Source organism: Clupea harengus, chromosome 8 (genome assembly GCF_900700415.2).
Source record: "Clupea harengus chromosome 8, Ch_v2.0.2, whole genome shotgun sequence".
Taxonomy (NCBI): domain Eukaryota; kingdom Metazoa; phylum Chordata; class Actinopteri; order Clupeiformes; family Clupeidae; genus Clupea; species Clupea harengus.
The window spans coordinates 21,709,816-21,730,955 of record NC_045159.1 but is presented as its reverse complement, the minus strand read 5'-3'; the positions used below and the strand labels follow the sequence as shown (position 1 = coordinate 21,730,955).

At 42.0% G+C, this 21,140-nt stretch overlaps 2 protein-coding genes and 1 long non-coding RNA gene across 3 annotated transcripts in view; 1 reads left to right on the top strand and 2 right to left on the bottom strand.

Annotated features, from left to right (window-relative positions):
- Nucleotides 1-2,941, bottom strand: part of gemin5 (gem (nuclear organelle) associated protein 5) — a 29,446-nt gene extending 26,505 nt beyond the window's left edge. Inside the window, exons 1-4 of the mRNA XM_031572329.2 lie at nucleotides 2,838-2,941; nucleotides 2,587-2,729; nucleotides 2,301-2,455; nucleotides 2,019-2,200 (exon numbers count right to left, since the gene is read on the bottom strand). Of these exons, the coding sequence (XP_031428189.1) occupies nucleotides 2,019-2,200; nucleotides 2,301-2,455; nucleotides 2,587-2,728 (479 nt within the window). The 5' untranslated portion in view covers nucleotide 2,729; nucleotides 2,838-2,941. The remainder of the gene's footprint in view (nucleotides 1-2,018; nucleotides 2,201-2,300; nucleotides 2,456-2,586; nucleotides 2,730-2,837) is intronic.
- Nucleotides 2,942-3,064: 123 nt separating this feature from the next.
- Nucleotides 3,065-5,796, top strand: mrpl22 (mitochondrial ribosomal protein L22). The gene is made up of 7 exons (XM_031572330.2): nucleotides 3,065-3,142; nucleotides 3,248-3,290; nucleotides 3,456-3,591; nucleotides 3,918-3,983; nucleotides 4,221-4,298; nucleotides 5,064-5,133; nucleotides 5,501-5,796. Exons 1-7 carry the CDS (start codon nucleotides 3,115-3,117, stop codon nucleotides 5,707-5,709), a joined length of 630 nt encoding a protein of 209 aa, XP_031428190.1. The 5' UTR covers nucleotides 3,065-3,114; the 3' UTR covers nucleotides 5,710-5,796.
- Nucleotides 5,797-13,894: 8,098 nt separating this feature from the next.
- On the bottom strand, nucleotides 13,895-14,482 carry LOC116221366. The gene is made up of 2 exons (XR_004164080.1): nucleotides 14,354-14,482; nucleotides 13,895-14,094 (listed from the first exon to the last, which is right to left on the bottom strand). It is a non-coding gene; the product is annotated as an uncharacterized LOC116221366 (long non-coding RNA).
- Nucleotides 14,483-21,140: the final 6,658 nt, after the last annotated feature.

Genomic DNA, 21,140 nt, shown 5'->3' with positions numbered 1-21,140 from the left:
GGCATTCAAAACGTCATGGCAAACAGAGCTACTCGATGCAACCTGCTTATCATAAACATCAGCAAAGTCCCCATGTGTGATGTACGTTACATATGGATGTGTAAGATACTTTCAGGTTAGAGTACAACGGTGAGCAGAATAAAACACAGTTCTCCACCCGCTCTCCCATCCTCCATCCACCTCCACCCAGGATTACTGTATTCATCTCATCCCAACCACTACTCCCTAAAGGTGTATTCATCTCATCCCAACCACTACTCCCTAAAGCAGAGGTCTTCAACCGGGGGTCCGCGACCCCCAGGGGGTCCGTGGAGGTACTGCAGGGGGTCCGCCAAATTATTTCATCTGAAGCATTTTTTCCCTCTTCCAAAAATGTAAAACGTCCAATAGGCCTACATAAACATAAACAGAACGTAAAAATTGCTTTCTATTCGTTAAAAATCATACATAGGCTACCCATGAGTCTTCACGCGATCATTTGATCACCATGGCAACATATGCACTTTTAGCTTCATTTAGCTATCTGGTGCCAAAACACGTTACCTGCTTTAATCGTTTTGTAATTTCTCGGAACAAAAGCTCCACGTCAGACACCACTGATGGCGGTTCAGATTACCTACATTCAGAGGATGCCAACACCCCTTCCACGAACAGCCAAAAGCCAAACGGGAGAAGACACGTAAATATTCAGAGAATTATCTGAAGTTTGCCTTGACCGATGGTGACGAATTACCAGTGTAACCACTACGTGGTTTGCCCTCCCGTGCTATCAAACGAAACTATAAAACCATCAAAGCTGCAACGAGACTTAAAGACAACCCATGCTCACTTGAAATCATTTTGAATTACCTGTTTAAAATCTTTTGAGGGCCAGCAGACATTGATGAGACAATCAGCCAAAGTGTGCGAGCTAACTTTAAAAGCCTCTTATCAAGTTGCATTACGTGTCGCTCAGACCAAACAGCCATACATAATTGCGGAAAGTTTAATATTGCCAGCAGCTATATGTGCAAAACAATGTTTGGGAAGGATGAGTACGTAAAAAAACTGAAAAGCATCCCAATGCTATTGATGAATTGGCAGCTGATGTGAGGGCACTACTAGTCGCAAAACTCCCAAAGGCAGATTATTTTGCACTACAATTTGTTGAATCCACCGATGTGTCAAACGACGCTCAGCTTTTAGCTTTTGTGATTTGTCGACCAAAATGAGATGCAGGAGGAATATCTATTCTGTAAGCAGCTGCCTGGACGTAAAACAAGTTCAGAGATTTTCAAAGTGATAGAACAATTTTTTCCGTGAACATGATATACCCTGGCCAAAATGTGTCGCGATGTGCACAGGCGGTGCAAGAGCCATGTATGACGCACTGCATGCTTCATAGGGAGAATCTTGTTGCCAAAGACATGAGTGATGAATTCTCAAACGTCAGATCTCTCACTAGGTATGAGATATTTCATCCATACTTAAGCTTCTCAAGCTACTCAATTCTTTGTCCCTCCCTAATTGAATATAGAGTGATGGCTAACTGTAAGGGAGAAAAAATGTCAATAATAAACAGAATAAATTTAAACGAGTTGTGTGTCACAGATGATTTGCAATTATGTTCAAACATGTGTAGGGGAGTGTGTGTGTGTGTGTGTGTGTGTGACTGACACTTAGTTCCAAATAAAATATATGAATATCAGGCCCAAATTTGGGGCGGCGGGGGTGGGGGTCCCTGCTCAGTGTCTTTCTCAGCCAAGGGGTCCTTGGGCTGAAAAAGGTTGAAGACCCCTGCCCTAAAGGGAAGGCCTCGGACCAGTTACTGGATATTTAGTGTCATCACTTAGGTTAAACACAAAATAGACACATACATACACATCTAATTAAGATTTTTTAAATAGACCAGTCAAAATTTACGTAAAAAGAAGCTGACACAGAATTATGTTTAACGAATCTGGGTTCTCTTCCTAAGCATCAGCACACACAACCCACAATAGTGCGTGTTGGGAGTGAGGGGAACACGCAATGTTTACCCAATGGCGACGTGGTTCTCGTTGTGGGGTGAGCAGGTCAGGCAGAAGATGGCACGGGGCTGTGGCATGAAGCTGTGAACGTTGATACTGTTGTGCCAGAAGCACATCACCACACCCTTCTCATCTCCCGTCACCACCAGGGTCTTCTCCTTCGGAGACCAGTCCACTGCTGTGATGGTGTGCTGCAATGACAACTGTACTGTCACTAACCTTCTTACAGACCTGATTTTAACAGTCAAGGATGTGCACTTATCAGAGAATGTCAGTAAAACAGAAGCTTACCTCATGGGCGTTGTGCTCGGATACCACAACCCTCTTTTCGATGTCCCAGATTTTTACAGTCTTATCATCGGATGTGCTCGCACAAAAGCTCTCTTCTCCATGGTGAGGACTGAAAACAAAGCCTGACACCCGCTCCTTGTGCCCAGATAGTTCTCCTGGAAGAGGAAGTAAACATCATGGACTGGATTTAACCACAGCAGTCCATGCCGATAGCGTGATCACAGGTTACAGCAAGAAAGACAATTCAGTGAGTAAAATACCTTTTTTAAGGACTTAGCCAACTTACCCAATATTATTGGTGATGCTGCTGTCACTTGTACTAAGTATATTGAGTTTCTTGCTCCAAACCCTAGTATTCCTTTAGCGTTAGTATCACTGCATCGTGAGCAGTACCAGTTTGGAGAGGGTGGAAGAAGTCTTTCGTGCATCCTGAAAAAATTATAGAGTTGTAGATAGAGGGGCAAATATATTAACTCAAGTTCAAATTGCAGTCACTCTTTACAACGCACATGCCGCCCCGACAATTCAACGCAATACCTGTAAACTTGTCGAAATTGTCGTAAATATCCTACGGACACCGAAAGGGACCAAACCGTACCTGTAATAACTTAAATGCTTTAACAACGCTATATTTTAGGCACTATATGTGTGTTTTCTGGTTGAATATCGTCATTCAGCCATATTTAAAATATTTCTGATTGTGTAGATATTAACTGTGTGCATCACTCAGTCTTTCCAGTCTTTTCCATTCATTGGACAGTGCTTGTTGCCGTACACTTCTTGCCGTAAAGCAAAACGTCCTGCCTAATCAAACATGGCTGCTCCCTCATTGACAGGGGGAGGTAAGGCAGATATAAAAATGTTAATGTGCAAGAAAATGTTAAGAATTTTATATCACTCGATGTGTTTAACTATGCTTCATTAATGTACCCACTTGATGTTTATAGGTTTCAATATCCTCCGACGTTTCGCAGGACAACTACATTCAAGGTTAGCTTAAACTCGTTTGCAACGGCTACGACCATCTGTGCTAATATTGTCTAACCTCACTTTTAGAGCACGCCTTAACTAAGCAAGCGAAGCAAATTGTGCTTCGTGTCAGTCATGACATGTACCCTGTTGTGTCTCATCCTTATTTTCTATTGGTACTGGCAGGTTATGCGGAGTAGGTTTGCCGCAGGTTACATGCTGTATTCACACCAGTGCACCTCTTGATGGGCGCAAGAAGTGGGAGAAGGGAAACCTTATTGTTTATCCACCTCAGCAGGCCGATGAGCCACGCAGACCAGCGGTAAGCGTTTACCTGTCAGCGCTGGAAATTGTCTTCACTAGAGGAAAATAGTAGGAGATTGAGCAAGCCAATATGTGAAGCTGAAGGGCTGTGGGATGTGGAATTATTGCTAGCATAGCTCAATCTTCACGTTATACAATGGCATAATGCAGGAACCAATATAATAATACCTTGGAGCAACTAATGCGGAATTGCAATGCAGAGATTCTACTGCTGATATGACTGATTAACTAAAGTTTACTCCCTAGTTGTGTGCTTTGTCACTATCAGAGAAAAGACATATCTTGACCATATTGGTTTAATAAAAATGCAACTTTGACCAACAGGAGGTGTTCCACTGTCGACGACAAACTAAATACAGCAAAGACAAGATGTGGTACATAGCAAAACTGGTGAGTTGTTTATTCCCTTGTCACAACAATCCTATCATGGATAAGTACATATGCTAGATAATAAAGTACAGGTCTTTATATAGCTATAGGTATACTATTTACTGTTGTATACTGATTTCAGTGAGGTCACTTGCACTATTTCTTCAGATATTGAAAATAAGAGAGATAATGGCATGCATCAATTTATCAATCTGTCGTTGGTGTGAGTCGTCTAATTGCTTTTCCATCCTCAACCAGGTCAAAGGAATGACGATTGACCAAGCCCTTGCTCAGCTTGAGTTCAGCGACAAGAAAGGGGCCAAAGTGGTGAAGGATGTAAGAAACCTTCAAATCATTGATAATCAGAATAGTGTTTATTGCCAAGTAGGTTTACACCTACCTGGAATTTGTTCTGGTGTATAGGTGCATACAGTGAACATAAAAACATACAAACACAATAAGTACTACACATAACATAAAAACAAACTAAGTACTACACATGAGAGAAGTACTTCAGATGAAACACAGTATATAGGATACAATATATATATATATATATTAATAATGTATATAAAAAAGTATATTAGAGGTAAAATGCAAAAAGCAGGGCAGGAGTGTGAATGTGCAGTGTGCAATGTAGTGTGTGTTAACATAACACAGACTTGAGGTGTGGGGGCGGGGGCTTGTTAATAAGGCCAACGGCAGCCGGGAAGAAGCTGGTTTTGTGGCGTGAGGTTTTGGTCCTGATGGACCGCAGCCTCCTGCCGGACGGGAAGGACCTCAAAGAGTTTGTGACCCGGGTGGGAGGGATCGGCCATAATCTTACCTGCCCGCCTCAGGGTCCTAGAGGCGAACAGGTCCTATAGAGATGGCAGATTGCAGCCAATCACCTTCTCGGAAGAACGGATGATACGCTGCAGTCTGCCTTTGTCATTGGCAGTGGCAGCAGCAATGACCTTGTTAGGCATGTATATGTAGAAAGATAATCAAGTTGCATAGTGTTATGCACTTATAATGGAATGTGATTATGCAGAGTTATGTATTTTACTATGCAGCGCAATCCCCTGAAGTTACTGATGTGTCTCTTCTCCACTGATTTAGGTTTTACTAGAAGCCCAGGAGATGGCAGTAAGGAGTCATAATGTTGAATACAAATCTAATTTGTATGTTGGTAAGCATTCACAGTGGTCTCTTTGTTCTTTTGTGTTATATTTCTTGTAAATCAATTCAGAGATTGTTTGTTTTGAAAGAGCCTCGTCACATAACTTAGAATTAACATATAGATACATTTAGAATATAACATTTAGAGGCTTGAGAATTTCCAGCTGTCTTTTCATATAGCATATAGATTACAGAGTATTTTAGCAATACTTTAAATATCTTTGTACTGTCAACACTGGATTGTGTCTTTCAAGTGAAAAAAAAAAAAAACATCTGAAATGCCTATCAAAAACTAAAACAACTCATGTTGTTGTTCAGAAAGTGTGTCTTGTGTGTACGTATGCATTCACCGCTCACACTCTGCTCTGCCCCCGCAGCGGAGTCCTTCTCGTCCAAGGGCAAGTACCTGAAGCGGATCCGCTACCACGGGAGAGGGATGTTCGGCGTCATGGACAAGGTGCACTGCCACTACTTCGTCAAGCTGGTGGAAGGAACTCCTCCGGCGGCCGAGAGCAGCACGGGCTTGGACCAGGCCAAGGAGTACGTCCAGGAACTGAGGAACCGCACCATTATCCATTCACTTTAGTTCAGTCACTCTCAGCTACTGCTGTGTGTGTGTGTGTGTGTGTGTACATGTAAATAATGGAATAAATATCTGCAATGGTTATCTGTGCTTAGCCTGAATGAGCAGTTTATGCCAGAGAGGAAGGGGACTACGTACTGGGCTTTCTCTGTGTTAGACCTAAAGGTTCATGTTACCTAAAGGCCACGGTGTGTGTGTGTGTGTGTGTGTGTGTGTGTGTGTGTGTGTGTGTGTGTGTGTGTGTGTGTGGTGTGTGTGTGTGTTAGACCTAAAGGTCCATGTTACACAAAGGGAACGGTGTTTGTGTGTGTGTCTGTGTTAGACCTAAAGGGAATGGTGTGTGTGTCTGTTAGGCACAAAGGGAACCGTTGGGGAAAACTGAATACGAACTCTAATACCGCGAGTGACCTTCTGTCCCATTCGTTAAAGAACTCTAATCCAGTGAGTGACCTTCTGTCCCATTCGTTAAAGACGAGGAGAAAAGGAGTGAGATGGGAAGATGAGTTGCATTGAGGTTACTCTGTACTTCCACTCTTTGGACTAACCCTTGTATCACATGGGACATTTAGGATGTTTTCCCCCCTGCTTATTACTGGCCCAATTGATGTCTCATATCATACGATGTCTCAGTACTGTCTGTTTTAGAAACTTCCCAGTCTTTTTTTTTCGATCCATTTTACCAACCAAATGTTGCTCGAGGAACTTCTTGTATCTGGTTGTCACATCTTGGACAGGTTCCTCATGTCTAGGCTCATGCCAGGGACACACGGGAGGATTACCAGGAAACACAACAGGAGCTGGATCTTCATGGTCAATCTTCAGAGAGCCTGGAGAGCAGAGCAGTCATTTAAACTGGACTACTGACCAAAGCATTTTACACTGGCCTGATGAGTTTTAGTTTTGTACCCATACTTGCACATCTCGAACTCATTTAGTTCTGTGAAATAACACTGATGTATGTGTGTGTGAGTGCTGTAGTCATGAGAGACCCACGCACAGTCTGCACGGAAGCAAAAACACACACACACTTTGTGGTGACATTGTGGCTACAAAACAGCTCAGTTGTTCTGACTGTTCAGACACACTCCCTCTCTCTTCCTTTCTAAGTTGACATTTGCATTCATTTTGATGGTAAAATATGTAAAGAGAAACCATAAAAGAACTGATAACATATTATAAACTACTGAAAGAGATGGTTCATCCATCAGACTCATATCAAATCACTGCATCTATAGTTATCAGCAAATGAATATGGTCCTTTACTGTCAGATATGACACATAATGGACATATAAAACAAGTTCACACAATTATGAGACTTTGGTTATGCATGAATGATGATAAAGGGGTCCTCCTCCATGCTGTTGATTCTGAAGTGATCACGTTCTACTCCCCCAACATGCACCTGTTTCCCAGTGCACCTGCCCCTCTCCTCTGCCCAGGGGTAACTTCTCATTGGGTGTCTCCAGGAAGGCCAGGGCTCAGAGTCACATCAAGTCACAAGCAGATCATTAAAGGATGAAATTCAGAAACTCTGCCCAGCACCAGGTATGCATTTAATGGGCACTCAACCGAGGTCAATAACCGTCAGATAAAAGAGCACTCATAACCTGCAGTACATCACCCCAGTCTACAGGAACGTAAGATTCAATCTGCTGCACCCTACATAGTGCTCTGATCTGGGATCTGCTGCACCCTACATAGTGCTCTGATCTGGGCTGCACCCTACATAGTGCTCTGATCTGGGCTAGTTAGGTTTACAACTGAGAGTCTATTCTAGCCCAATTTTGTGTTAATAGAGTTGGACTACAGGGCTTGCTAAATTAATCAATTATCAGTTTTGTGACTTTTTCTTAGCTATGGAACACTAGTTCCTAAATACTAAAATGTTTTATGTTTCCTTTTTATGTAAAAATGTTTTCAGTATATGAACTGCATTGATGTACATAACTTCATCAGTGAAGGCTAAATGAAGGTGTTTTTCATTGTTAGTTTAGTGAGTGGGAAAATGCATGACCTTCTACGCCTCAGCGATTGGAACAGGAGGTGGTTAGCAGCCAGTGAGTGTTTGCAGGCTGACATGTGTTGAGCATGTTTGTTGAGGGTGGTGGGTGATGGTCAGGGAGACGTGCTGTCTGAGCATGTCTAGTCTGCTTGATCACCACAGACACCTTCCTGCCGACTAGAGGATGAGGCCCTGCATTGTTCTAGCAGGCCCTTCACTGCTCTTGCAGGCCCTAAACTGCTCTGGCAGGCCCTAAACTGCCCTTCACTGCTCTAGCAGGCCCTAAACTGCTCTGGCAGGCCCTAAACTGCCCTTCACTGCTCTAGCAGGCCCTTCACTGCTCTTGCAAGCCCTAAACTGCTCTAGCAGTGCTTTTGCTTTTTCTGTCATTAAGCAGAGTTAACCGTTCTTAAATATGAAATGTTTGGAAATCTAGTACAGCAGGAAGTTAAATAATAATAATAATTGATTTGATTTATATAGCACACTTTAAAATACAATGAAATCTCAATGTGCTTTACAGGGTAAAACAACCATCACAATAATTCAATGTAATAATGAAAAACGCTAAAGACCGAAAAAAAATAGGATAATATACAATAATAAAAAAAAAAAGTTCCTTCAAGGAGTATGATCACACAGCAAGGAGTATGATCACTTATAAGCAATATAAGTCAGTGATTGGGAATACATAGCAAAGAAGAACAATACAAAATCTCTTAGGAACTCTATTGAAACGGATCTTCCATTTTTGCAGGGTATTCCAGCCTGGTACACAGAACTACATAGGACATATCCTGGATGGCTAGTGGGAAAGACACAGGTGTTTATCTGTCATTCACATGACCATGTGCTATCAAAATTAATTTGAGGATGGTACCAAAACTAGTTGGCACGGGGACTTTCTACAGACATTTTGAGGTTAGATCAGGGTTGAGGCCACCATCTACCGCTTCCTGCCTTGTGACGATTTAAATCCCCAATGTGCAAAGACCCCACATTCCGCTCTGGTCCAGAAGAGAAGGTAAGATCGATTTTCTATGTAGTTCTCCTGAGGCTTCTGTTTGTTTTTAATGGACACTTAAGAAAATCTATGAGGTCTTTTTCGCATCTTATTACCTAATTCAGTAATTATCAGGAGAGTGTTAAATGCTCTTAGGCACTTTTCTAATCAGTTTGAAAGCATTTCCATCTTCCTATGGGTACGAAATAAATCAAACTAAACCTAAAATGCTTTGGTCAGTAGTCCAGTTTAAATGACTGCTCTGCTCTGCTCTGCTCTGCTCTCCAGGCTCTCTGAAGATTCACCATGAAGATCCAGCTCCTGTTGTGTTTCTTGGTAATCCTCCCGTGTGTCCCTGGCATGAGCATAGACAAGGGGACAAGACCAAAGCCTGACCAAGACGTCACTGAAAGATACAAGAAGTTCCTCGAGCAACATTTAGGTGGTAAAATGGGTATAAAAGATTGTGATAAAAATAATGAATCAGAGGAAAATGTTTAAGACAGACAGGGCAGAGTGCAAAGGTGTGAACACTTTCTTAATAACCGGCAAAAAGAAGGTTAAGGACGTCTGTGGAAAGAAGGGAAAACCTTATGAGAAAGATCATAGTTTAACCCGAAGTGTCAAAATGTTTCGAATGGTGGTTTGTGAGTTGAGTTCCCAGGGTAAAAGGATGCCTAAGTGTAAATATCGGGGACACACAGGTTCCAAGCACATTGTACTGAGATGCGAGAATGGCTACCCAGTCCATTTTGACAGGAGTTTATCTGCCAACTCGACCACCTTTGCGTGTTCAATCAGTAACACCCTAGGAAATAATCAGACAATGCATTGCTAAAGCGCTTTAAATGCTTTATCTGCAAAATATATATACTTTTGACTGTACTGCCTCTCTAGGAGATCCACCGAGGGAGGACATTTCTGTTGTTGTTTTTTGGTGTTCATATCAAATATGTAAAGAGGATTTGTGGGATTGTTTGTTCAACTCTGTATCCTCTGAATGAAACTCACATTAAACAAGAGTGATGTGATCATACTCCTTGATGTTAATATAAGTTTGAACTTCCTGCTGTACTAGCGTTCCAAACATTTTATATTTGTGAACTGTTAACAGAATATTTTTTTTCTATTTAGACAATAAAAATATGAAAATTGTAAAAACTAAGTGGATTTCAAATCATTATGTCACACCAGATCATTATGGGATGCACTTCAGAGCATGTTGTTAAAGTAACACTATGCAACAATTTGACACTTTTTGAGATATGGTTTTATAGGCAACTAGTTTTGTACCATCCTCAAATTCATTTTGATAGCATATGGTCATGTGAAGGACAGATAAACACATGTGTCTTCCCCACTAGCTATCCAGGATATGCCCTATGTAGTTCTGTGTTACGGGCTGGTACACCCTGCAAAATTGGAAGAAAAGCTTTCACACGCATGACATTGCCAGCTAAACTGCCAAAAGACACCAGTAAGTGTGTTGGCAAGCTTCTATCAGTGTCCGCTGGGCTATTGGTGGTGTTTGCAAGGTTTTTGCATACCTTTTAGGTAGTTAGCTTACTAGTTTTAGAACAGAACTCTGCATTGCTGCTTTAACAAATTACATGATATCCTCTCTGCTTAATGTTAATTAGTGGATAGTGGACAGAAACAAATAAGCAAAAGTTGCACAAAAGACAGGGTACCAATAGACTGTGCATAGGTTAGAGACGTGCATCAGTCAGGTGGCTGTTGTGAGGCAGACTGGTGTAGCTATGGAGGACCATGGTGGGTGACCTCAAGTAGCTCAGTGGTTGAAACAGGAGGTGGTTAGTAGCCAGTGAGTGTTTGCATGCTGACATGTGTTGAGCATGTTTGTTGAGGGTGGTGGGTGATAGATCCACACAGGCCAAAGTTAACATTGGGAGATGGGGCACTTTCAGATCTGCCTTAGCTATGGAATACTAGTTCCTAAATATTAAAAATGTTTATGTTTCCTGTTTATGTAAATATAATTATGTAAATATGTTTTCAGTATATGAACTGCATTGATGTACATAACTTCATTAGTGAAGGCTAAATTAAGGTGTTTTTCATTGCTTAGTTTAGTAAGTGGAAAAATGCATGACCTTCTACGTCTCTGCAAGAACAATGCAGGGTCTCATCAAGGTGTTTGTGGTGATGAAGCAGACTAGACATGCTCAGACAGCACGTCTCCCTGACCATCACCAACCACCCTCAACAAACATGCTCAACACATGTCAGCGTGCAAACACTCACTGGCTACTAACCACCTCCTGTTCCAACCGCTGACCTACTTGAGGTCACCCACCATGGTCCTCCATAGCTACACCAGTCAGCCTCACAACATCCACCTGACTGATGCACGTCTCTAACCTATGAGTGCTGTGCACATTCTATTGGTACCCTGTCTTTTGTGCAACTTTTGCTTATTTGTTTCTGTCTGTGATCCACTAATTAACATTAAGCAGGAGAGGATATCATGTTATTTGTTAACAGGCAATGCTCTGAAGAGTGCATCCCATAATGATCTGGTGTGGATTAATGATTTGAAAATCAACTGAGTTTTACTATTTCATATTTTATTTCTAAATATTAAAAAAAGCTAGTACAGCAGGAAGTTCATTACATGTACACCAAGGAGTATGATCACGTCAAGGAGTATGATCATATCAAGGAGTATGATCACGTCAAGGAGTACGATCACATCAAGGAGTATGATCACGTCAAGGAGTACGATCACATCAAGGAGTATGATCACGTCAAGGAGTACGATCACATCAAGGAGTATGATCACAGCTTGTTTAATGTGAGTTTCATTCAGAGGATACAGAGTAGAACAAACAATCCCACAAATCCTCTTTACATACTTGATATGAACACCAAAAAACAACAACAGAAATGTCCTCCCTCTGTGGATCTCCTAGAGAGGCAGTGCAGTCAAAAGTATATTTAGCAGATAAAGCATTTAAAACCACTTTAGCAATGCATTGTCTGATTATTTCCTAGGGTGTTACTGATTGAACACGCAAAGGTGGTCGAGTTGGCAGATAAACTCCTGTCAAAATGGACTGGGTAGCCATTCTCGCATCTCAGTACAATGTGCTTGGAACATTTTTGTCCCCGATATTGACATTTTGGCAGCCTTTTACCCTGGGAACTCAACTTACAAACCACCATGCCAAACTTGTTCTCACTTTGGATTAAATTCTGATCTTTCTTATAAGGTTTTCCCTTTCCCTTCTTTCCACAGACGTCTTTAACCATCTGTTTGTCGGCTATTAAGAAAGTGTTTCACATCTTTGCACTCTGCACTGTTTGTCTTAGAAATTTCCCTCTGATTAATTATTTGATCACAATCGTTTTTACCCATTTCACCGATAACGTGTTGGTTGAGGAACTTCTTGTATCTTTCAGTGACGTCTTGGTTAGGCTTTGGTCTTCTCCCCTTGTCTATGCTCATGCCAGGGACACACGGGAGGATTACCAGGAAAAACAACAGGAGCTGGATCTTCATGGTGAATCTTCAGAGAGCCTGGAGAGCAGCAGAGCAGAGCAGAGCAGTCATTTAAACTGGACTACTGACCAAAGCATTTTAGTTTTAGTTTGATTTATTTCGTACCCATAGGAAGATGGAGATGATTTCAAACTGATTGGAAAAGTGCCTAAGAGCATTTAACACTCTCCTGATAATTACTGAATTAGGTAACATGTGAAAAAGACCTCATAGATTATCTTAAGTGTCCATTTAAAACAAACAGAAGCCTCAGGAGAACTACACAGAAAATCGATCTTACCTTCTCTTCTGGACCAGAGCGGAATGTGGGGTCTTTGCACATTGGGGGTTTAAATCGTCCACAAGGCAGGAAGTGGTAGATGGTGGCCTCAACCCCTGATCTAATCTCAAAATGTCTGTACAAAGCCCCACCCCACCCCAGTATATGAACTGCCATTGATGTACATAACTTCATTAGTGAAGGCTAAATTAAGGTGTTATTTCATTGCTAGTTTAGTAAGTGGAAAATGCATGACCTTCTACGTCTCTGCAAGAACAATGCAGGGTCTCATCAAGGTGTTTGTGGTGATGAAGCAGACTAGACATGCTCAGACAGCACGTCTCCCTGACTAGTATGCACTGATCTATCACCCACCACCCTCATGCTCAACACACGTCAGCCTGCAAACACTCACTGGCTACTAACCACCTCCTGTTCCAACCACTGAGCTACTTGAGGTCACCCACCATGGTCCTCCATAGCTACACCAGTCAGCCTCACAACAGCCACCTGACTGATGCACGTCTCTAACCTATGAGTGCTGTGCACAGTCTATTGGTACCCTGTCTTTTGTGCAACTTTTGCTTATTTGTTTCTGTCCACTATCGACTAATTAACATTAAGCAGAGAGGATATCATGTTATTTGTTAACAGCATGCTCTGAAGTGCATCCCATAATGATCTGGTGTGGATTAATGATTTGAAATCAACTGAGTTTTTACAATTTCATATTTTATTGTCTAAATATAAAAAAAGCTAGTACAGCAGGAAGTTCATTACATGTACACCAAGGAGTATGATCACGTCAAGGAGTATGATCATATCAAGGAGTATGATCACGTCAAGGAGTACGATCACATCAAGGAGTATGATCACAGCTTGTTTAATGTGAGTTTCATTCAGAGGATACAGAGTAGAACAAACAATCCCACAAATCCTCTTTACATACTTGATATGAACACCAAAAAACAACAACAGAAATGTCCTCCATCCGTGGATCTCCTAGAGAGGCAGTGCAGTCAAAAGTATATTTAGCAGATAAAGCATTTAAAGCGCTTTAGCAATGCATTGTCTGATTATTTCCTAGGGTGTTACTGATTGAACACGCAAAGGTGGTCGAGTTGGCAGATAAACTCTCGTCAAAATGGACTGGGAAGCCATTCTTGCAACTCAGTACAATGTGCTTGGAACATTTTCGTCCCCAATATTGACATTTTGGCATCCTTTTCCCCTGGGGTCTCAACTCACAAACCACCATTCGAAACATTTCGACACTTCGGGTTAAATCTTTCTCATAAGGTTTTCCCTTCTTTCCACAGACGTCCTTAACCTTCTTTTTGCCGGTTATTAAGAAAGTGTTCATACGTTTGCACTCTGCCCTGTCCGTCTTAAAAATTTTCCTCTGATTCATTACTTTATCACAATCTTTTATAACCATTTTACCACCTAAATGTTGCTCGAGGAACTTCTTGTATCTTTCAGTGACGTCTTGGTCAGGCTTTGGTCTTCTCCCCTTGTCTATGCTCATGCCAGGGACACACGGGAGGATTACTAAGAAACACAACAGGAGCTGGATCTTCATGGTGAATCTTCAGAGAGCCTGGAGAGCAGAGCAGAGCAGAGCAGTCATTTAAACTGGACTACTGACCAAAGCATTTTAGTTTTAGTTTGATTTATTTCGTACCCATAGGAAGATGGAGATGATTTCAAACTGATTGGAAAAGTGCCTAAGAGCATTTAACACTCTCCTGATAATTACTGAATTAGGTAACATGTGAAAAAGACCTCATAGATTATCTTAAGTGTCCATTTAAAACAAACAGAAGCCTCAGGAGAACTACACAGAAAATAGATCTTACCTTCTCTTCTGGACCAGAGCGGAATGTGGGGTCTTTGCACATTGGGGGTTTAAATCGTCACAAGGCAGGAAGTGGTAGATGGTGGCCTCAACCCTGATCTAATCTCAAAATGTCTGTACAAAGCCCCACCCCACCCCAGTATATGAACTGCATTGATGTACATAACTTCATTAGTGAAGGCTAAATTAAGGTGTTATTCATTGTTAGTTTAGTAAGTGGAAAAATGCATGACCTTCTACGTCTCTGCAAGAACAATGCAGGGTCTCATCAAGGTGTTTGTGGTGATGAAGCAGACTAGACATGCTCAGACAGCACGTCTCCCTGACTAGTATGCACTGATCTATCACCCACCACCCTCATGCTCAACACACGTCAGCCTGCAAACACTCACTGGCTACTAACCACCTCCTGTTCCAACCACTGAGCTACTTGAGGTCACCCACCATGGTCCTCCATAGCTACACCAGTCAGCCTCACAACAGCCACCTGACTGATGCACGTCTCTAACCTATGAGTGCTGTGCACAGTCTATTGGTACCCTGTCTTTTGTGCAACTTTTGCTTATTTGTTTCTGTCCACTATCGACTAATTAACATTAAGCAGAGAGGATATCATGTTATCTGTTAACAGCATGCTCTGAAGTGCATCCCATAATGATCTGGTGTGGATTAATGATTTGAAATCCACTTAGTTTTTACAATTTCATATTTTATTGTCTAAATATAAAAAAAGCTAGTACAGCAGGAAGTTCATTACATGTACACCAAGGAGTATGATCACGTCAAGGAGTTTGATCATATCAAGGAGTATGATCACGTCAAGGAGTATGATTACACCAAGGAGTATGATCACACCAAGGAGTATGATCACGTCAAGGAGTACGATCACATCAAGGAGTATGATCACAGCTTGTTTAATGTGAGTTTCATTCAGAGGATACAGAGTAGAACAAACAATCCCACAAATCCTCTTTACATACTTGATATGAACACCAAAAAACAACAACAGAAATGTCCTCCATCCGTGGATCTCCTAGAGAGGCAGTGCAGTCAAAAGTATATTTAGCAGATAAAGCATTTAAAGCGCTTTAGCAATGCATTGTCTGATTATTTCCTAGGGTGTTACTGATTGAACACGCAAAGGTGGTCGAGTTGGCAGATAAACTCTCGGCAAAATGGACTGGGAAGCCATTCTCGCAACTCAGTACAATGTGCTCGGAACCTGTGTGTCCCTGATATTCACACTTAGGCATCCTTTTACCATGGGAACTCAACTTACAAACCACCATTCGAAACATTTCGACACTTCGGGTTAAATCTTTCTCATAAGGTTTTCCCTTCTTTCCACAGACGTCCTTAACCTTCTTTTTGCCGGTTATTAAGAAAGTGTTCACACGTTTGCACTCTGCCCTGTCCGTCTTAAATATTTTCCTCTGATTCATTACTTTATCACAATGTTTTATAACCATTTTACCACCTAAATGTTGCTCGAGGAACTTCTTGTATCTTTCAGTGACGTCTTGGTCAGGCTTTGGTCTTCTCCCCTTGTCTATGCTCATGCCAGGGACACACGGGAGGATTACCAAGAAACACAACAGGAGCTGGATCTTCATGGTGATTCTTCAGAGAGCCTGGAGAGCAGAGCAGAGCAGTCATTTAAACTGGACTACTGACCAAAGCATTTTAGGTTTAGTTTGATTTATTTCGTACCCATAGGAAGATGGAGATGCTTTCAAACTGATTAGAAAAGTGCCTAAGAGCATTTAACACTCTCCTGATAATTACTGAATTAGGTAATAAGATGCGAAAAAGACCTCATAGATTATCTTAAGTGTCCATTAAAAACAAACAGAAGCCTCAGGAGAACTACATAGAAAATCGATCTTACCTTCTCTTCTGGACCAGAGTGGAATGTGGGGTCTTTGCACATTGGGGGTTTAAATCGTCACAAGGCAGGAAGTGGTAGATGGTGGCCTCAACCCTGATCTAATCTCAAAATGTCTGTACAAAGCCCCACCCCACCCCAGTATATGAACTGCATTGATGTACATAACTTCATTAGTGAAGGCTAAATTAAGGTGTTATTCATTGTTAGTTTAGTAAGTGGAAAAATGCATGACCTTCTACGTCTCTGCAAGAACAAAGCAGGGTCTCATCAAGGTGTTTGTGGTGATGAAGCAGACTAGACATGCTCAGACAGCACGTCTCCCTGACCATCACCCACCACCCTCAACAAACATGCTCAACACACGTCAGCCTGCAAACACTCACTGGCTACTAACCACCTCCTGTTCCAACCACTGAGCTACTTGAGGTCACCCACCATGGTCCTCCATAGCTACACCAGTCAGCCTCACAACAGCCACCTGACTGATGCACGTCTCTAACCTATGAGTGCTGTGCACATTCTATTGGTACCCTGTCTTTTGTGCAACTTTTGCTTATTTTCTTCTGTGTGTGATCCACTAATTAACATTAAGCAGAGAGGATATCATGTCATTTGTTAACAGCATGCTCTGAAGTGCATCCCATAATGATTTGGTGTGACATAATGATTTGAAATCAATTGAGTTTAAAAAATATTTGTATTGTCTAAATATAAAAAAATAACATCCTGTTAGCAGTTCACAAATATGAAATGTTTGGAAAGCTAGCACTCAAAATGAATGTTTGCAGGCTGACTTGTGTTGAGCATGTTTGTTGAGTGTGATGGCTGATAGCTCAGTGGATAGTAGTCAGGGAGACGTGCTGTCTGAGCATGTTTGTTGACTGTGATGGCTGATAGCTCAGTGGATACTAGTCACCACAAAGATCTGCTGCAGAGACTGTTTGCCACAGAGGGCCGACTTTGGTCAAGTTTTCTTGTGAGAATCCGTTTGCCACTGAAGGACGTCTCCTGAACAGCAGGGGTCTGCACTTGGTGCATCATGAACAGCCCTGTGTAATGAAGGCCTTAGCTGTCATCTTACATGTTCTTCTGCACAAACCCAAAGTGTGCTCAGCCCCCTACAAGAAGTTCCTCAAGCAACAATCTCAACAGCGTGTGACTCACTGGACGCACAAGACCTTTAGGCATCCAAGATGGGCACGTTAGTGTTACACACAACTCGTTCCTATGGGCACGTTAGTGTAAAACACGACTCGTTCCTATGGGCACGTTAGTGTAAAACACAACTCGTTCCTATGGGCACGTTAGTGTAAAACACAACTCGTTCCTATGGGCACGTTAGTGTGAAGTTGCTGTAGCCTCATAGGAGACATGTGGTCAGTACAGAACCTTTGCATTGTTCCCTCTGTTCCAGTTGCACTGACCTCCACATGGAGGACCAACCTCTGAAAGCACCAGTGCACTGTGACTCCTGTACTGGCCACTAGAGGGAGCAATGATCCTCTGAAAGCACCAGTGCATTGTGACTCCTGTACTGGCCACTAGAGGGAGCAATGATGCAGGTGGTGCAGGGATTTGAAATGTATGATGCTAAGGCCTTTACTCTCTGAGCCAGGAAGGGCCTGTTTTATTAGATATATTTGGCTACCTGAAGTGCGTACTTTTCCCTAAATACTAGAATTACATTAATAAAATATGAATGTAACAATGTTGTTTTATAAAATATTAGGAAGCAGCGGGTGAGGGAAAGGCTTTATTCATTGTTAAAAATAGTTTGGCACAGAATTGCCATTGCTGCATTTCCACTGAAACGAATAGAATCCCTGAAATCTTGTCGTCTTTAATTATGATAATTGTGACATTAAATGACTAGACCTTCAATTTACCCGTAACCCACGTGGATAAAGCCTTATAGTTGTGAACAGCTATAAGTAATTAAAAGCGTTGAACTCATTATGTTACGATTATTTGACTACAATTCATATTGTCATACGACCAATTTGAGGAAAAAAGCTTTTTAATGACTGAAAGCAATGACAGAAATGATGGAAAAGAGAGAGAGAGAGAGAGAGAGACATGTGACATGTGGAGAAGCTCATTAATATACACGCAGGAATAGCTGGTGCATTCTGTGTCCACACACATAGTACCGTGGCCAAATATAAGCTATTCTATGGCGAATACTACGTTACATGAAAGGTAGAGTCCACGATTCTTACGAAAGGTTGTTTCAGAAGCCAATCAAATTGGACCCCTGCCTTCCGTGCTGCTGAATGTGTTGATTCGCTGGTATTGTTTATGGCTCGGTCTGAGTGTTGATGGGCTGGGATTGTTTATGGGCTCGGTCTGAGTGTTGATTGGCTGGGATTGTTTATGGCTCGGTCTCAGCGTTGATTGGCTGGGCTTGTTTATGGCTCGGTCTGAGCCACCATGTTTGTTTCCCATTTACTTCCAGCACCAGGACTTACATTTACATTTAGCAGACGCTTTTATCCAAAGCGACTTACATATGTGCGACTTACAATGTATACACATCTTACATTTACACTGATTGCACACTGCACATCAGGAGCAATTAGGGGTTCAGTGTCTTGCTCAAGGACACTTCGACAGGGAATCGAACTAGCAACCTTCTGATTACTAAACGACTTCTCTACCTACTGTACCACTGTGTCCCAAAATCAGAGTATTTTTAGCGCACACACTGAACGACAGCTAAAGAGGATTCTGAGGAGCAATTCGCTGAATTTGACTGAAGGTGTGTTGGATTAGAATCGTGTACTCTACCTTTAAGTAAAATGAAAGACGTTGTATGTCAAAATGTAATGGGAATAAGGTAAGGAATCGCCTGAGGCCTGTTCCTTAGGAGTGCGCAGGGTCATGGCCAGGAGTTGTGTGTAACTGGATTGTAGAATACGGAGCGTCATCACAAGGCTTTATGGGTAATTTAGCATTAGAGTATGTAGGATCACTGCAGTGCGTTGTGGGTAATTGAACAATAGAGTAAGCAGGATCCTCACAAGACTTCATGGGTAATTTGACTGTAGAATACGCAGGGCCCTTGTTGCTGTCTGTGGGTAGTTGAGCAGTGGCATAGACCGTGTTGAGTTTGGCCTTGTTGCTGTTTGTGGGTAGTTGAGCAGTGGCATAGACCGTGTTGAGTTTGGCCTTGTTGCTGTTTGTGGGTGGCAGATTCATGGCGCTGACGGAGGGGAGGCTGGAGGCTGCGTTCAGAGAGTGGAGTGGAAGTCCGACCTCCTCGTACCCGCCGTCAGGGTTGGGCCTCTGAGGGAGGAGTGGAAGCCCGACCTCCTCGTACACGCCGTCAGGGTTGGGGGTCAGACAGTGGAGTGGAGGCCCAACCTCCTCATACACGCCGTCAGGGTTGGGCTTCTGAGGGAGGAGGGGAGTCATGACGACACGATACTTGATGTTCGATCATGATGTAAGACAGAGTCATGACGACATGATGTTTGGATCTTACTTGATGTTCGATCGTGACGTAAGACTAGGTTGTAAGCAATACATTCTACAAAGCACTGAAGATCAAACAAACTTCAATCGAATAAGCTCTTATTTGTAGATGTTACACGCAACAAAGTAACATGGATTGCTTGCATATTGTCTACTCTTTGGGTGAGGATGCCATTTATATTTCAATCATATTCCATGTTTGACTTAGATGAAAGATAGCACTTTACTAAAGCTTAAAATGCCCTCCAAACACTCATAGAAATAGAGTTCACGCTTCTCACCTGTGTGGTCCGGCCTCTGTGTGTGTTTGATGGCTCTGATGATAATGATGAAAAAAAAAACATTAATGTGAGTAACAGAGTACAGAGTTTATACAGCATAATCACATTCACTGCTATAGTTCTATATATATTAATGTTCTTATATAGTGAATAGAAAGAGAGAAATCAAGTTTATTAGTTCTGAAACATCAAATAATATAAAGTTCTACAGTTGTTGCATTCAGCGCCTGGGTTAATCTCTCAAGGCTTCATTCTGATCAGTAGGCAGTTCCCCTGTATACACAGCCACCAGAGGAGGAGATCAGTTCCCTGTATATGAACCACAGCCACCAGAGGAGGAGATCAGTTCCCTGTATATGAACCACAGCCACCAGAGGAGGAGATCAACGTAAGACAGCGTAAAACAACTCTTTAGACGAAGACACAACTTTCTATAAGAATGTACAAATACCATGGGCGTCAGTTTGGTTTGCGAAGTGCTGTGAACATAGGTGGGATTTTCCATAGGCCATGCCTGTCACTGCGTTCCGCCTCAGCTATTACAAGGAGCCCACATACAAATGCAAATAATTCATAGGTAACTAGGGTTTTGTAGTGCTTTAAAACCAAAATGTTTAAATATGCTAAAACAAGTATGATGTAGCTTTGTCAATTAGCGGGCAAATTAGTGGGAAAAAAATCCTTCCCTGTATTTGAGTCATGTTAGTGTCAAGAAAGAAACCCAGGGATTGTAGCGAATTATTAGCATGCCCAACTCTGGTATCCCAGGGTACGGGTTCACCTCCAGTGCGGGACTGGATATTATATAATTATAATATAATATTATTATTGTGCACATACTATAGATTATACAATTGCAAACTGAGTAGCACATCAAAAGGCTAACACCCGTGCATACTTCAACCTACTTTAGCCACACATTAAGTCCTGCACACTTCACAGTGGAGACTCTAAGCTCACAATGTTAGACACATACGTACATCAATAACTCAACACAAGTCGTGTATATCTTCAAGAAACATAGCTGTAACTAGCCCTGCTATGCACACTTTGCCAGTGACCGACCAAACACAGCAAATATTAATGATAAGAAACCATCTTAACTAAATATAGTCCCCTCATAGTTATCCACATATCATTTCAGT